The sequence below is a fragment of the Trachypithecus francoisi genome, unplaced genomic scaffold, assembly GCF_009764315.1.
Source record: "Trachypithecus francoisi isolate TF-2019V2 unplaced genomic scaffold, Tfra_2.0 Lachesis_group13, whole genome shotgun sequence".
Lineage (NCBI taxonomy): Eukaryota > Metazoa > Chordata > Mammalia > Primates > Cercopithecidae > Trachypithecus > Trachypithecus francoisi.
The window spans coordinates 12,997,943-13,016,602 of NW_022681458.1; the positions used below are offsets into that span (position 1 = coordinate 12,997,943).

The window sequence follows — 18,660 nt, forward strand, 5'->3', positions numbered from 1 at the left end:
GATCCTCCTGCCTTGGTCTCCCAAGGTGCTGGGATTACAGGTGTGAGCCACCACACTTGGCCTTGGCCTTGAAGTGGAGTTTTGTATGAGATTTCTTTTTTTTTTTTTTTTTGAAGACAGAGTCTCACTTTGTCACCTAGGTTGGAGTACAGTGGCGCAATCTCAGCTCACTGCAACCTCTGCCCCTTGGGTTCAAGCGATTCTCCTCCCTCAGCTTCCTGAAGAGCTGGGACTACAGGCATGCACCACCATGCCTGGCTAATTTTTGTATTTTTAGTAGATACAAGGTTTCCCCATGTTGGCCAGGCTGGTCTCGAACTCCTGACCTCAGGTGACCCTGCTGCCTCGGCTTCCTAAGGTACTGAAATTACAAGTGCGAGCAACCACGCCCGGCTATTTGCATTAGATTTCCTACAGAGAATGAACTCTGGGCATTACATGGGTTTCCTCTGGGTTCATACCAAGCTTCAGTAATAGAGATTAGGGCTCCTTGTTCTGCTCCATAACAATTAATGAGGAGGAACATACGCAGTCAGCCTGAAGAAGTATTTAATAAGAAAATAACAGGCTCAGTAACATTCTTAAAACTCAGTAACAAGTACTTCTCAAAAATGTAAAGGTCACTGGCTGGGCGCAGAGAATCGCTTGAACTCAGGAGGCGGAAGATGTAGTGAGCCGAGATCACGCCACTGCACTCCAGACTGGGCAATGAGAGCGAAGCTCCATCTCAAAAAGAAAAAAGAAAGAAAGTAAAGGTCAGCAAAAATAAGGGAAGTCTGAGAAGCGGTCGCAGCTTAGGGAAGCTTAAGGACACATGATGGCTAAATGTCATGCGGGATTCTGGATGGAATCCTGGAACAGAAGAAAGGAATTAGGGAAAAACTAAGAAAAACTGAATAAAGTGGGCTTTAGCTAATAATTATGTATCACACTGGTTCATTAATCCTAATAAATGTACCTCACTAATCTAAGATGTTAACATCAGGGGAAACTGGGTGTGGAAACTCTACCTTCACAGCCTCTCTAAAATTATAAACTAAAAGGTTTATTTTTTTAAGACCTTAGAAGAAAAGAAAAGAGCGATGACCCTTTTCCCACTTCCTCTTCATTCAGCAAGAGCCTCAGGTGCAACTCCCTGAAACAAACAGAAACTGATACACCACAGAAGAACAATTTTTTAAAAACAATGTATTATTTGCAGTTTATGCAGCTCATCCACACATCACTCTGTGTCAAGGCTTTCCCCATGCACATTTACTTGTTGAATCCTACAGCTAACTTACCTGGGACCAAGATCAAGCAAATCTATTGACTTCGTCTTTAATTCTCCATGTTTTTCATATTCCAACATAATTCCTATAGAAATAAACAAACATGTTATAAAAACACTTACGATGACCACCTATGTCAAAAGTTAACCTACGTTGCCACAGTTTTTTCCATTTTTGTTTTAAATGTTTAATTTTTTAACAACAAATAAGCAGTGATATCTAGTTCCAAAACAAGATCATGTAGACACACTTTTCCCCGGTCCTTCCCTCTAAATTTAACTAAATACCCTTGAAATTGTCCAATAGACAATGATAAAATAATAGAAAGATGGATGGAAGAAGGTAGACTGGCTATGGGTTTCAGGGCTTGAGGAATGACTACGTGGTGAGATTCCTGGATTTTCTTTTTATCACTACACCCCACACCCCAAAACTAGGACAAGAGGCCCCTAATCCCTGCCCCACAAATGGGGCCTCTGCAAGCAGTTTGATCCCGTAGTGGAAGCTTGGAGCTGGTCCAGTTCCCATTGCACACGCTGGGCCCCAGCAGGCAGTCGGATCTGGCTGCAGCCCCATCAAGAAAGTCCTGGAACCTCGCAGACCCGCTCCACAGCCAGGCCTTTGGTGGATGGTCCTCTCCACTTGCACAAGGGGCAACAGTGACATCCACGGATGTCTCAGACCCCACTCCACAACTAGGCACTGAGGCAGCCTTAGCAAAGCTCTGCGTCTCCCTGTCTTCCAGCCAGCAGCACAATCAGGCCAGAAGTGACCACGAAGATCACTCAGTGACCCCAGGCCTACTAGGGAAGTACCTTCCGCCCCCTGCAGGTGGCGCCAGCAGTGACTGAGCAGAAGCCTTAGCAGTACCCGAAAAAACAAAGGACAGTGACGTTGCAAGGGCCTAGGAAACTGCTCCAACACCATTGGAACTAACGCCCACAAAAGTAGCCCAAGAACACATATGCCAAATCTAAGCAGATTTCGCCAGATTGGAAGGTTTAGACAGGATCAAGGATCCCTGTAATAATCAAAATGTCTAGGATACAATTTTTTTTTTTTTTGAGACGGAGTTTTGCTCTTGTTGCTCAGGCTGGAGCGCAATAGCACGATCTCGACTCATCGCAACCTCCACCTTCCAGGTTCAAGCGAATCTCCTGCCTCAGCCTCCCCAGTAGCTGGGATTACAGGCGCCCGCCACCATGCCCGGCTAATTTTGTATTTTTAATAGTGACAGGGTTTCTCCATGTTGGTCAGGCTGGTCTTGAATTCCCGACCTCAGGTGATCTGCCCGCCTCGGCCTCCCAAAGTGCTGGGATTACAGGCATGAACCACCATGCCAATTTTTTGAAAATCACCTATTATACCAAGGACAATCAACAAACACTAATACCAAGATGAATCAGAGGTTGGAATCATCTGACAAGGACTTTAAAGAAGATATTATAAAAATCCTTCAACAATCATTTACAATTTCACTTGAAACAAATGAAAAAATGGAAAATCCAAGAAAATATTTATTAAGCCAAATGAGGATTATAGAACTGAAAAATATGATAACAAAAATAAAAAACTTGCTAAGGGGTGGGGGGAGGGGGGAGGGACAGCATTAGGAGATATACCTACTATAAATGACGAGTTAATGGGTGCAGCACACCAACATGGCACATGTATACATATGTAACAAACCTGCACGTTGTGCACATGCACCCTAGAACATAAAGTATAAGAAAAAAATAAATTAATTTTAAATAAAGAAAAAAAAAACTTGCTAAGTGAGTTCAAAAGTAGAGATGACAGAGAATAGAATCCGTGAACTTGAAGATGGATCCATAGAATATATTCCATCTGAACAGTCCAGCGCTAACAAAAACTAGACAGAGCTTCCCAACCACTTTATTCTACTACCTCTGTCTGTGGATATAAACTAGTACATCTCAAAAATTTGGCTTCAGGATCACCTTACACTCTTAACAATTATTTAGGACACCAAAGAGTTTTTGGGTTTTTTCCATTATTAAAAACTAAAATTGAGAAATTTTTAAATATGTATTAAGTAAAATAACAATAATTCATAGCATATTTTTATAAAATTTTTGTAAAAATATATTTTCATGACCCTAAAAAGAGTAAGAAGAGTAGCACTGTTTTATACTTTTGCAAATCTCTAATATCTAGCTTAAGACACTGGATTCTCATCTCTGCTTCTGCATTCAAGCTGCTGTTAAATATTTTATATATTTAAGAAAAGTATAAGAAAAGAATGTATTCAGACACTGATACGTGGTTGAAAATGAAAGAGTATTAAAATTGCCTTTTTATATCATTGTGAACATTTTTTGACATTATATTAAAACTCAACAAATGGTAACTTCTTAAAATTAGTTGCGATATAGAATCTGAAACCATATTAGTGAACTTCTCCATATACTTGCATTAAACCCCATTGGTCTATTTCACACTTTCGATGGATCTTTTATTCATGCATGATCCATGCATAATCGTGCACCAAACATTTGAAAAATACTGATCTACTAAGTTATGTATATCTTGTAACTGTTGACATATTTCATCACACAATATCAGAAAGTAACATTTGCCACTTTCACTACCAATTTTTATCATAAGAAAACTCTTACTGTTGGTAAGCTGTCAAGATTACGGTGGTAAACAAAAGTTTTCTGAACTTACACTTTTTGCTTGAAAGCTAAAATATATCACTATTAAGAAATGCTGATATTTTTGCTTGAAAGTTGTGGGCTCACATTCTTCATTTTCAAGAAAATGTCTACCAAATGTCTGAGTCTGAAAACCATGTTGTTTCTCAGTCAGTCTTTCAAGTAAAAATGCTTTTCCATGAAAAAAAGTTGGCTCATCTCGGAACTCAAGCGACCACCTATATTTTCCTTAAGACAACTGTATTAGTTTGTTTTTATATTGCTATAAAGAACTTCCCAAGACTGGGTAATTTATCAAAGAAAGAGGTTTAATTGACTCACAGTTCCTCATGGCTGCTGAGGCCTCAGGAAACTTACAATCATGGTGGAAGGAAAAGAGGAAGCAAGACACCTTCTTCACAAGGTGGCAGGAAGAGAATGAATGCAGGAGGAACTATCAAACAATTATAAAACCATCAGATCTCGTGAGAACTCACTCACTATCATGAGAACAGCATGGGGGAACCGCCCCTTGGTCCAATTACCTCCACCTGGTCCTCCTTTGACATGTGGGGATTGTGGGAATTATAATTCAAGATGAGATTTGGGTGAAGACACAAAGCCTAACCATATCAACAACTATCAGACTTCACACTAGAGCAGAAGTGCTTTCTTAGTACTTCCTATTTGATCACCTGGAATACTCAAAATACATGCACTCCCATGTTAATATTTTGCTACATTAATAATTTTCACTGCTTCATCAAGGAAATCCTCAAGCAAAACTAGGTTGTTCTGTTGGGATTTTTTTTGTTGTTTTTTCCTATTGTGAGTGTGTGTCAGTGAAGAATAAATACAGTGACCACCATTAGAGTTTGGTGTCACTACCTTGATTTGTAGTAAGGCACCAGCAGTTTCACCTTCCTTTGCTTCTGCACCATTAGTCACAACGTCAGCACAGTGTAGAAAAGGAAGTTACATCTTATTGTTACTAGGAAAAATAAGTTTGACCTTGAGACCCTGCTGAAAGTGTTCAAGGGTGCCCAGGAGTCCTCCACAGTTTAAGAATCACAGCTATAGACCATAGTTTGGTATAACAGATATAATTCCAGCAGTATTTCAGATCAAGGGAAAATAGGAAATGTTGCCAAAACACTCTACTTTTCAAAAGCACTGAGCCATTAAGAAAGAATGTGGCAGAGGCCAGGTGCAGTGGCTCACGCCTGTAATCCTAGCACTTTGGGAGTCCAAGTGGGCAGATCACTTGAGGTCAGGAGTTTGAGACCAGCCTGGCCAACATGCTGAAACCCCTTCTCTAATAAAAATACAGAAATTAGCTGGGCACGATGGCAGGCGCCTGTAATCCCAGCTACTTGGGAGCCTGAGGAAGGAGGATAGCTTGAACCCAGGAGGATGAGATTTCAGTGAGCCAAGATCACACCACTGCACTCCAGCCTGGGTGACAGAGTGAAACTGTCTCAAAAAAAAAAAGAAAAAAGAAAAAGAAAAGAAAAAGAACATGGCAGAGTTGAAAAGTGTATACTTGGCATCAGATAGATCCTCAACCCCTTACTTATGTCATGATCTAGCAAATGTCAATTTTCTCATCTATGAACCTACAGTTTGCTGGTTGAGATTAAATAAGAGGTATATAAAGCACCTGGAATAAAGTCTTAATGAACAGTGCTTATTTTCTAGCTATTAATCAAATGCTACCTTGGGGCATATCCTACATGGTCACCTTATATTACTTAAATTGCATTTATGCCTTCTCTTTCCAGTGAGATTGTAACATCTTTGAAGAAGGAAGCATATCCATGTCCTATGCTTCCCTATATTCCCAAAAAGATCCTTCTCAGGGCAAGTCATGATTTAAGCACAGCAGGCCTGTGATTTTTGTTTAGGTTCAAGTACAAGCAACACACTCAGATTCCTCTCTGGATTCCATTTCTCTATCAAAAGTGCCTGCCCTTATCCAGTGTCTTCATGATCTTTCAAAATGCTCTAGCAGTGCTTGTTGAATACCTGAACTAACTGGTAGATGACAGGAAGACCGTCCTCAAATTGCTTAATGCATTTGACATTCTCTGTCCTTATAACATGTGGCCTTTCAGAAATAATCAATACTATAAACAATATATCCTCCTTCCTCAAATATACCCTCTTTAAGCTTTTTATAAAATCTCTTCTTTCTCTTTTTCCAATCACTTTGTTATTTTTTATTCTCCTTTGTCCTCTTTTGCCTGACCTTTAAACACTAAGCATCTTTAAACTTCAGGTCTACAGATTCTTCTCTTCTCACCTTACATTCTTTCCCTATATAAATTCATCGGTACCATGACTTTAATTACCATCAACATGCTAACTATTAATCGCAAATCTCCAGCCTATATCTCCTCTGAGTTCCAGATACATAGATGTCTCCCTACCACCTCAAAGAGTCCAGGATCTTCTCCTTCAACACTGCTTCTCCTCTGGAGTTTCTACCTCAGAGTCGGACATCACTACCCACTCAGCTGCACAGCTATGATCTCTCGGAAGGAATGTTTCTCAACCCTGTCTTGCTGGATGGATGTGCTGAAACCTAAACAGGAAATCCAAGCAGCTGTTGTATAATGAACTGCAAGATTTTAGAACAGAAAAGTAATTCAAAATGCTTATAATGACTCAAGAAACTGTCCAGAACACCACAACACAGCAAGCAAATGCTACTTAGAGGATAGTTTGACATAATTTTGTTTTGGTTTCTTTCCCCCCAAGAAGTAGTTCCTTTGTACTAAAGACCTGAAACCAAACTCTACTCTCAAAAGCAAACTTAAAAAGAAAAAAAGAAAGTTTCCGTGGAGAGTCAACCAGTACTTATTTCCTTAGAGTGGAAAAAAAAAAAAAAGACTGTTCATGTCACATTAAACTTTTCAGCAAAATATAGACATTACAGCATTGTTGAAGTATTTTTAAACTTAACTGTGTGCCACATGTTATAAAAAAGATTTAAGGTGCTTACAAAAGATGAATAGAATACAAAAAGCTAAGACTGGAAGAAGATAAGAAAGAGATACTGTATCCACTGAAGATACAGTTAATGGCAAGATCACATTTATAATTGCAAAGAAAATTACTGAATATCTAAACATAGAATTAACAAGAAATGTGCAAGTCCTAAATTTACTATTGAATATAAAAGAAAATTGTGATAAATGAGGAGACACATTTCTGGATGAGAAAACCCAATGCTGTAAAGATGTCAAATTTATGAAGTTAATGTAATTATAATGATTTTACTTTTTGAAATGTGAAAATTTACTCTACCAGATATTACAGTGAACTATAAAAAAAAAAGTGTGGTTTTGATACAAAATTAGATCAGCATAATCATCAATTTTGATCATCTATACATCAAAATTTAAAAATAAAATGAAGGTAATATTTCAAGTTAATAGAGAAAGAAGGTATTGTTCAATAAATGATGTGATAATATTTCAAATTAATAGAGAAAGAATGTATTACTCAATAAATGATATAATAGTTAGATTTTTTGAAAACTTAATAAAATAGATTTCTGCCACATACAATGTACAAAAATATTCCAGGTTGATTACAAATTTTAATACTAAAAATAAAATATAAAACATTCTAGATAATACAATGTATTTGTCTCTTAGTGTCTGTAATCACCTTTGTAAGTACCTGAAATACAATAGCTATAAAAGAAAAAATTGACCAATTTGTCTAAAATAAGTTGTAAGCTTCTGTACGATACAAGATGCCACAAAGTTAAAGGCAAATAGTAATCAGCAAAGTTTGAACCATAAACACAAAGCTTTAAGAACTTAATATAAAGAACTCCAAAAATGATTTTTAAAAAGAAAATTGGACAAAAGTCAGGAGCAGTCAATTTACAAAGACAGAAAATGATCAATAAACCAAAACAAAAAGTCCCTAACTTCATTATTAAGAAAAAATACAAAACAGAATAGACATAAGTTTTACCCATCAAATTAGCAAAGATCACAAAGACTGATAACATTCAACACAAGCAGCTTGAAGACACAGGCACTCTAACGTGTCAGGTGGCTCCTTTCAAGTCATGATCGCATCTTCAGGGGGATGAGGCTGATCTTAGCTATTCCTTGATGCATTTTCCATTATTTGGCTATATACAAATATTTTATTAAAGTAAGAGAAGCCAGGCATGGTGGCTCATGCCTGTAATTCCAGCACTTTGGGAGGCCGAGGCAGACAGATCACTTGAGGCCAGGAGTCCAAGACAAGCCTGGCCAACATGGTAAAACCCTGTCTGTACTAAAAATGGAAAAAATTAGCCAGGTGTGGTGGCATGCCTATAATCCCAGCAACTTGGGAAGCTGAGGCACGAGAATCGTTTGAACCCAGGAGGCAGACGTTGAATGAGCTGAGATTGTGCCATTACACTCCAGCCTAGGCAAAAATAAAGAAATAAATAAATAAATTTAAATTTAAAAAGTAAGAGAAAAATAAGAAAATAGAAAAAATGATAGGGATCTACATTTTTTCTTTTTCATTTTGTTAGAGTCTGAGTCTTGCTCTGTTATCCAGGCTGCAGTGCAGTGGTACAGTCAACACTCACTGTAGCCTCGAACTCCTGGGGACCCATGCCATTCTCCTGCTGCATCTTCTTGAGTAGCCAGGACTACAGGCACATGCCGCTATGCCCAGCTAATTTTTTAATTTTTTGTAGAAACAAGATTTCACTATGTTTCTCAGGCTGGTCTTCAACTCCTGGGCTCAAGCCATCCTCCTGCCTCAGCCTCTCAAAGTGCTGGGATTAAAGGCATGCACCACCATGCCCAGTTGATCAGCATTATCAGAATATAAATCCTTGAAGATCAAGATCACTACAAAGCTATTTGAAAATTCAAGAAAGATACATACTTTAAACATACAAAGTCTGTATCAGTGCAAGATGCCATTATCATCAAGGGAGTGTTTCATTCTGTACTATAATTTTAGATTTTTTGCATTATATATGAGGATATTTAATATGTGCTATTAATTATTGAGGAAATAAATGCTTGCATAAATAAATGATGTACACAATGAATAAGCCATATAATAATAATCTGTAACTCAGAGAAAGGTTGGAAAGAATTAGTACCTGGCAGTACACAGAGTATGATCTAATACTCCAAGGAAATACATTTTTAACATTTTAGCAGATAAGTTAACAAAAGTCTGCTTTCTTTATTCACTATTTGTTTGTAATAAAGTAAAAAGTTCAAAGTCTTTAAGCTGACTACTAAAAATTCTTTGGGATGCTGTACAAATGGATCTAGAAAATAAAGTACAAAATTTAAACATGTACATTTGACTGCTTCACTGTGACAAAACCTCTAGGCCAGGGATCCCCCCACCCCACTGGGCCCTGGACCAGTACCAGTCTGTGGCCTGTTAGAACCCGGGCCACACAGCAGGAGGTGAGTGGCGGGCGAGCGAGCATTACCGCCTGAGCTCGTTCAGCCTCCTATCAGATCAGCAGCAGCATTAGACTTCCATAGCAGCACGAACCCTATTGTGAACTGTGAATACAGGGATCCAGGTTGCACACTCTTCATGTGAATCTAACTAATGCCTGATGATCTCAGGTGGAACAGTTTCATCCTGAAACCATCCCCCTGGTCTGTGGAAAAATTGTCTTCCACGAAACCAGTCCCCGGTGCCAAAAACGTTGTGGAACTTTGATCTAGGCAATATGTTCACCCCTCTCATGATTAGTGAGCTCCAATATGAGCAAAAGGCTGTGATATGTATCATGAAGAATAAAAACAGAAAACAAAGAGTCTGGAAGCAGTGGCTCACGCCTATAATCCCAGCACTTTCGGAGGCCAAGGCAGGTGCATCACTTGAGGTCAGGAGTTCGAGACCAGCCTGGCCAACATGGTAAAACCACATATCTACTTAAAATACTAAAATTAGTTGGGTATAATGGCACATGGCTGTAATCTCAGCTACTCAGGAGACAGAGGCAGAGGTTGCAGTAAGCCAAGATTGTGCCACTGTATTCCAGCCTGGGTAACAGAGCAAAACTGTGTCTCAAAAATAAAAATTAAAAATTAAAATAAACAAAGATGCTGCCAGAAATACATGCTTTTCTTCAGTGATTGTTTCCCATAGTATCTTAATAATCTTGATTTTCCCTTGATTGTGCATTATTCAACAAATCTAATTCCCAAAACACTTAGGTGAGAAGCTTCTATTCCTCAAATTCTTTAATACATTAAAAGGGCATGCTTCAAATGATACTAGTATTCTTTACTTAGATTATATATTCAATCAACAGAAATTCTTAAAGTGCTTAGAATGTTAACTAGATTAGTTAATGTTGACTTAATTCGTTCTTCTGGTCAAAGAACTATGGACTTCACACAATAAATGAAATACAAAAATTGTCACAACTGAGTCAGCTGAAAAATACATAGTCAACACCCACTCTTCCCAAAGCAAAGAGCTTATGAATTAATAAATGTGACCAAGATGAAAAGGAATGTCCCATGTTTGGTTAGCCATGTTACTGGCACGTACATTTAGCCTTTGGGAATGTAGGGAGAGGGATAATTCAGTAGATAGCAGCAAGACAATGCCCCTGACCTATACGTTATTCAAAAGAAAGTGGGAGGGTGAAAATTAGAGGATTGGGAGGCAAAACAAAACTGCTCTATATGCAGAAGGGATAAAGTTAGCACGTGAATGATTCAGTGGAATGATTTTTTCCTATCTGATAATGCTGTTATTGAAACACCTACCTGCTATTCAGTAGTATCCTGGAAACTTGCATATGATTTGGCTCACCAAAGATTGGAATTCAGAAATTAAATGTCAAGCATGCTAAGTAATATGACCTCATTATGAGATAAGCATTAAGGCAATAATGGCAAGCATGAGTCAAGAGAATTACGTGAGCCTAAGATCTCTACAAGAATCCTAGGCTTGGCTGGGCGCGTTGGCTCATGCCTGTAATCCCAGCACTTTGGGAGGCCAAGGTGGGCAGATCATGAGGTCAGGAGATCCAGACTATCCTGGCTAACACGGTGAAACCTCGTCTCTACTAAAAATACAAAAAAAAAAAAAAAAATTAGCCGGGCGTAGTGGTGGGCGCCTGTAGTCCCAGCTACTCGGGAGGCTGAGGCAGGAGAATGGCATGAACCCAAGAGCTTGCAGTGAGCCGAGATCAGCCACTGCACTCCGGTCTGGGTGACAGAGCTAGACTCCATCTCAAAAAAAAAAAAAAGAAAAAAAGAAAAGAATCCTAGGCTTTTAGAGCTGAAGTAGATCAAACATAACTTATCTGGCCCTTTCACATTTCAGGAAGAGTTTGAGGCATTCTGTTTAACACACATCATCTCATTAAACTCCCTTATTCAACAAAAACATTAATGTCATTTTATGCACCAGATTCTCCTCTGGGTGCCAGAGATAAGGAGTAAACAAAATAGACAAAGTTTCTACCTTCATCAATCTTTTATTCTCAATAAGCAAAATAAATGAGTAAAATAATGAGTTGGAAAAAGATAGTCCCAAGGAGAAAAGACAAACCAGGGAAAGGGGGTGTGAAATATCATGAGAAGAAGATAGAAATGCTCAGAAAGGAGTCATCTAAGTCTTCACTTTACACACTTTTGAGGAAAGAGTTTAAAAAGATGGGGCACTAGCGATACAAATGTACAAGGGTAGGTTATTCAAGGCAGAAAGAACAGCAACTGCAGACCCTAGGTGGGAACACCTCTGCCCCATCCAAGGAACACCAAGGAGAGGAGTGTTGCTGGAGGGAAAAGTCGAAAGTGGTGAGGTCAGGGAAGCAACAGGGGGTGAGATTTTGGAGGGCCTTGGGGATCATGGCCCTTTTACTTTAAGCGAGCTGCGAAGCCATTGGAGGGCTGGAGCAGAAGAGTGACATGGTCATATTTATGCTCTAACAGAACCACCCCATTGCCATATAGACTGAAGAGGGGCAAAGCTGGAAGGAAGCTTTCACGCTAAAAAGAATGGTACCAATCAGGTAGGAGAAATTGTTGAATTCTGCATATATTTTGAGGGCAGGACCAGCAGGATCTGTTAGTGGATGTGGAGATGAGAGAGAGGAGACAAGGAAGAGTCTAAAATATCTGACATGAGCAAGTGGGAAAATGGAGCTGCAATTTGCTGAGATGGGGGAGACCATGGGAGACCCCCATCTGAGATGCAATTCTCCTGCCTCAGCCTCCTGAGTTGCTGGGATTACAGACCCGCACCAGCACACCTGGCTAATTGTTTTGTATTTTTAGTAGAGATGGGGTTTCACCATGTTGGGCAGGCTGGTCTCAAACTCCTGACCTCAGGTGATCCGCCAACCTCAGCCTCCCAAAATGCTGGGATTACAGACGTGAGCCACTGCGCCCAGCTTCAGGATAGTTTTTAAGCCTTGAGAATGGATGAGATTGGCTAGTGTATGAGCGTAGATAGAAAAAGGAAATCCAAGTTTGGGGCTCTGGGGCTCTCCAACATTAAATAATCAAAAAGAAGAAGAGGAACCAACAAGATGGACACAGAAGAAGTGACAGTGAGACAGGAAGGAAAGTAGAATATGTGTCCTGGAAGCCAAAGGAAAGCAGAGCGGTCAGATGGGTCGAATGCTGCTGTCAGGTCAAGGCAGGCAAGGACTGTGGCTTGACCAGTGGATTAGCAATGTGAATGTCACTGGAGATCTTGAAGTGGGCAGTTCCAGTGCGGCAATGAGAGTGAAAGCATGATAGGAAGGGAGGACAGCACTTGGGGAGAATATTCTTCCAAAAAGGTTTCTTTACTCTGAAGAGAAAGAATCAAATAAAATAAGCAGCTGGAAGGGTCTAGTAGACCTGTGAAGTGGTGCTGTTGTCACCATGCACCCATGCTTTGATAGAATAAAACAAATTGCCCAAGTTTTTATTATTATTATTATTGTATATGTTGAGAATCAGTTCTTCTGAACCCAGAGCCCACATTCTTAACCTACACTCCACAACAAAGGGATAAAAGCAAGAACTTCATTTATTGGTACACCTATGGGAACCAGCACAGGCCTATGGGCAAAAAGAGCCAAAAGAAAATTATGGAATACTTAAAGGAAACAAACTATTAGTCTTAATTTTTAATTTTCTATATACTATATACCTATGCCTAATTTAAATTTCGTAGATACTCTCAGCCTGGTGCAGTGGGTCACACCTGTAATCCCAGCACTTTGGGAGGCCAAGACAGGTAGATAACTTGAGGTCAGGAATTCAAGACCAGCCTGGCCAACATGGTGAAACCCCATCTCTACTAAAAATACAAAAATTAGCTGGGCATGGTGGTGCACACCTGTGATTTCAGCTACCTGGGAGGCTGAGGGATGAGAATCGTTTGAATCCAGGAGGTGGCGGTTACAGTGAGCCAAGATTGTGCCACTGCACTCCAACCTAGCACAGAGCAAGACTCTGTCTCAAAAATTAAATAAATTAATTAATTACATAAAATAAATTTCTCTAGACACTCTCATATATATAACTTTCTCATGTTATTTTAACTGGAATTCTATGACAGAGAAAATGAGTGTCTTTTCTACAAATGTCAACTTCCCATTGGAGAAAGTAGCTGTCCAGGATTGGTCTTTCAGGGAGGCAGAAGCAGCATCCCTTAAGATTTTCAGGATTTATTCTCAGTAATTTCCACACCTGATCTCTCATCAAACACATCCATTTACCCATACATTCATTCAACAAACATTCCTGATCTCCTATGTCTCCAAATCTCTTCTAGGAGCTGGGCATGCTACAATGATCAAAAAACACTAAGATCTTAGTTCTCACGAAGTTTACATTAAATGGGAAAGTGGCAGACATTTGAAACATAACAAGTAGAGTTTTGGATGCTGACAAATATAATTTTTAAGCACTTTGTGGCATAGAGTAAAATCAGCACCAGCTACTTCGAATAGGTGGGAAAGTCTCTCCAGGTGGCTGACATTGATCGAACCTGAAGAAAAGGAAGCAGCTTTACCTAGCTCTAGGGAAAGCTGGGTCCACAAAACAAATGAGGAAAAGACCCTCTCTTAAGTCTTAGAAGAACAAGCTAAAGAAGTCGGAAGTACAGTGAGGCTACACAAGTGAAGTTTTAGAAGTTAACGGTGCAGGATAAGCCAAATCCCACAGGGTGCAGATGGTATTCTCAGCATGGTAGGAAACTATTGGAGATCTTGAATTCAGATTCCACTGGCTCCTAGTGGCAGATGGATTGTAGGAGATGAGTGAGAAAACCAGGAATCCAGTTGAAAAGCCACTGGAATGGCCCAGCCAGAGGGAATGGTGGCTGGAATGGAGGGTTGGACTAGGCTGGCAGCTGGAAGGGATGTTAGACCAAGAAATCTGTGCTGTGGAAAGAGGGATAATCTGATGGATTCCCAGAATATTTTGGACTTAGAGCTGGCAGAATGGATAAAGCAATGCGGGGGTGGGGGTGGGGTGGAATTAATGATCACAAGAGAGAAACAAAAAGTGACCACCTAGGTTTCTGGCAAAAAACAGGCAGGGTGACGATGCCTTCTACTGGCAGGGCACAGTCTGAGGAAGCAGGAGGATTGGGATGGGACTGGAAAAAAGAAATCATGAGCTCTCTGTGTGATACCTCATCAGAGATGTTGGATATGTTGCTGGGAAAAGTGAGACATTCAACCTTAAATTCAAGTCCCATCCCTCATAAAGCTATTCTAAACCAAACAAGTCCAAAGTATCTTACCCTCCTTTGAAATCTTTATGACACTTCCTATCCAAACTTCACTGGGCTAGTGTATTTGGTTATCTTCTGCCTGGAGTGGCATGTTTTGCAGATTTTTTTGTTTGTTTGTTTGCAGATGTTTCTAATTCAGAATATGAGTTCTGAATTAGAACCCAAGAATTCCACTTCTATTTCTGTCCCTAACAAGCTGAGTGATCAATGGGTGTCACTTATTCTTTAAAGGTGACCATGTCCTCACCTAAAATTAGAGTTAGGCAAGGATTAGGTAATTAATGTATTGCTTATGTTACTAAGTAATAGTTAAGTAATTTATTCCATAGTTACTTCACTCATTGAAATCAAGGACTATGAACTTCGTTAAAGTTTCATAGCACAGAGCACAAAGCGTGTACGCAGTAGGCACTCAATAAATTCAGACGGACTGATATGCACAGTCAAGCTAAACTCTTTAAATTCCTAAAAGAGTAATTGTTAATGTTTTGAGGACGAGTCCAGCATCTGAAGGAATGAGGGGCACAGGTTGGGAAGTGCCCGACTTCCAGTCCCACCTGGGAACCCCGCCGCCCCTCAGTCCCCGTGCCCTCCTCTGCCCCAAACCCTCCCAGTCTGGGAGCCCAGGGTCCTACGTGGGGCTGACCGGCCGGGCTGGCGCTTACCTGGCGGATAATACCGGAGCAGGAAACTCTTGAGCTTCATTTTCTTGCTCTCCTATTCCCGGCCGACGGGCTTCGTAGCCATGGAAACGGCTAAACAGCAGAGGAACGCGGATGCGCATGCGCAGGTTTCACCAAGCGGTCCTGGGGCTTCCGGGTGATCCCGCTACGCTGGCTGCTGGGGGTGTCCCGCGGCTCCAGTGCGCGGGAGGCGAGTGTTCTGGAGGTGTCTAGAGTGAACGGGGTGGGGGCACCTCGTATTCTCACTAAGGGCGACCTCAGAGGAGCTAAGCATGGCCGGGAACCGACGGCCTAGGCCAGAGCCTGGGCTGCATGCGCTATTTTAGCACATTCGTTTCCCAAAAGGAAGGGCAGGAGGAAAAGCCTGCTGCTGGTTACCACTCGGAGCCCCAGCCCGTGCCCTGTCCTTGTCCTCCCAAAAGAAAAATGACCTCAACTTAATATCCTGCGTTTCTTGACTCTGTGCCATACGTTGCACTAAACGGTGTATGCACACATACTCATATAATCCGAACAAGGTGTGAGTTATGTACCACTTCTTAAGGATGAAGTAACTGAGAATTAGAGAAAGTGGAGAACTACCACTAGAGGTCACAGCCTAAATGGATAGTAGAGGCAGAAATTGAAGGCAGGTGCGTCGGAACCTACACCAGAAAGCCTGCACCTGTACTCTCAACCTGGGCTTAAAACTCTCCAGGCCTTCATGCGGCCTGTCCTATTTCTTGCCAGCATCGTTGTTTGCCTGCCACATTTCCATCAGGAAGTCTGTGGAGAGAAAGAGTCAGCCAGCCAGCTTATCAATTTCCTTTAAGAAATTTGGCCTAAATCGGAATTTCCCAAACTTAAGTAACTACTGTGTTATCTGCACAACTATGAGCCATATCTCTCCTTACCTCTTCCAGAGATCCATACCTAAGTTTTCTTTAAGTTCTTAAAATGTCTCTAGATTGACTCACTTATTTTACTTAACTTTGTAAAATGTAATTTTAAAAATTACCTTTACTTTTACAGTTACTGGCTGTTTACTGAAAATTATACAGAATTTAATTCCACCTGTGAAGTTTTCATTTCTAAATTTAAAATTATATGAAATGTTCAGTAAACAGCCAGTAACTGTAAAAGTAAAGGCAATTTTTAAAGGTGTTGAATTGGTCGTTAAGGGCTGGGCCATCAGGAACTTGTGCATCTCTCTCAGGGAGATCTGGCCTTCAGAGATGACAGCATTTGGCCCCAGGAGGAGCCTGCAATCTGTCCTCCGTCTTCCCAGCTTGTGCCCCCCATGGGGATACAGGATAGTAAGGAGCTAAACAGAACCTGCTGCCTGAATGGGGGAACCTGCATGCTGGGGTCCTTTTGTGCCTGCCCTTTCTATGCCTTTTTGTGCCTCCTTCTATGGATGGAACTGTGAGCATGACATATGCAAAGAGAACTGTGGGTCTGTGCCCCATGACACCCAGCTGCCCAAGAAGTGTTCCATGTGTAAATGCTGGCACGGCCAGCTCCACTGCTTTCTTCAGGCATTTTTACCTGGCTGTGCTGGCCTTGTGATGGATGAGCACCTCACGGCTTCCAGGACTCCAGAACTACCACCGCCTGCATGTACCACTTTTATGCTAGCTGGCATCTGCCTTTCTATACAAAGTTACTCTTAATTGCTGTTGACCTATTTCCAGAAATACAATTTTAGGTATCATGCAAATTTCATGACCAGTAAAGGCTGCTGCTACAACGTCCTAACTGAAAGATGATCATTTGTTAGTTGCCTTAAAATAATGAATACATTTCCAAAATGGTCTCTAACATTTCCTTATAATGCCAATTACTTCTTACCTCTTTGCCCTGCCCTCCCCACAAAAACTACTTCTTTTGTCAAAAGAAAGTCAGCCATAATCTCCACTGTGCCTAAGTCCAGTGTTTCTTGATACATATAATTCTACCAAGGTCTTCTTAAAATGTTATTTTAAACAATTGAATTATATCTTCAGATTATTAAAGACTATGTGGACCTTAGGATACAGTTTTGAGTAGAGTTGATAAAAATCCATTAAAATAGTCTCTTTAAAAGGAAAGAAAGCCTCTTTAAGGGGAGGAAATAGAGGGTTGAAGGAATGGAAGTTCATCTGCGTGTATGCAGGGAGACTGGGTAGGAAAGAGGAAGCACATGGGAGAGAGAAGTTGGAAAACATAAAATGGGTTACTTGATGGTGATTAGGTGGGTGTAGAGAAGCAAATTAAAAGGCTAAATGGAAGGCCAAATTTCCATTGTCTGTAGAAAGCTATATGAGACAAGGACTCCCATTTTTTCCCCAAAGGTGTTGTAAAAAGAATGAAGTCTCCTTATAAAAATAAAATTATACCTCAATGTCCCCAACAAGATTGCTTAATAAATTATGTCTCCTCCAAGCTATGCAATTATTTTAACTGTTGTAGAAAATGTTTACAATATATTTAGTTGTAAACCAAGTGATAAAACTACATATTGTAAAGCCAATTTTTAAAATACATTGTATATATGTGTATGCACAGTAAAAATAGAAAATATATTGATCTAAAGGCATTGAATTACTATATACTACAATATATTACTATATTACTATATACTAATTACTACATACTGCCACAAAGACTCTGAACCCAAAACCATTCCTTTCTTTGTAAAGGAAGGAAGGAGGAAGGAAGGAAGGAAGGAAGGAAGGAGGGAGGGAGGGAGGGAGGGAGGGAGGGAGGGAGGGAAATTAGCAACTGTTTGAGATTGTTAAGACAGGCTACAAGATGGAATAGCATTCAACTGAGCCTTCCTACTTGATGTGTTCAGAAGATTGAAAAGATCATTGAGATGGCAAAGCCTTTGCTACTAAGTGACACAATTTAGCCTAATATAAACATGCAACACATTTTTTTTTTTAAATCATCTTTTTCTCACCAGTAGTAAGCATCCCATACTTGGAAAACAGCGAACCATGTGAAATCCAAGCTCTCTTCCAGCTCAAACTTTCTCCTAGCCATTAAGACACTCCGGAAGGACTTATGGAGGGAGGGGCAAAGAGTTTGTTCTATAGAAATGAGAAAGTCTTTGGTAGATTTTGGTCACCTATGTTATTGCTTGTGCTCATGCCATTTAAAATGCCATCTTTGGGCAGGGCATGGTGGCTCTTACCTATAATCCCAACACTTTGGGAGGCCAAGTTAGGAGGATTGCTTGAACCCAGGAGTTCAAGACTAGCCTGGGCAACAAGGCAAGATCTAGTCTCTACAAAAAAAGTAATTAGCTGGGTGTGGTGTGTGCCCCTACAG

The 18,660-nt window shown here is 40.4% G+C and overlaps 1 protein-coding gene and 1 pseudogene across 6 annotated transcripts in view; one reads left to right on the forward strand and one right to left on the reverse strand.

Moving 5' to 3' along the window:
* DAW1 (dynein assembly factor with WD repeats 1) overlaps positions 1-15,471 on the reverse strand; it is a 66,850-nt gene extending 51,379 nt beyond the window's left edge. For 2 of the 6 annotated variants that reach the window (XM_033229971.1, XM_033229970.1), the window contains exons 1-2: positions 15,349-15,439; positions 1,284-1,356 (exon numbers count right to left, since the gene is read on the reverse strand). In XM_033229971.1, the coding sequence (XP_033085862.1) occupies positions 1,284-1,356; positions 15,349-15,388 (113 nt within the window). In that variant the 5' untranslated portion in view covers positions 15,389-15,439. Of the gene's footprint in view, positions 1-1,283; positions 1,357-6,357; positions 6,521-15,348 lie in introns of those variants that run through there. The other 4 variants (XM_033229966.1, XM_033229968.1, XM_033229967.1 and 1 more) reach the window with 4 other exon arrangements.
* On the forward strand, positions 15,460-17,018 carry LOC117094159 (annotated as a pseudogene).
* The last annotated feature ends 1,642 nt before the right edge of the window (positions 17,019-18,660 follow it).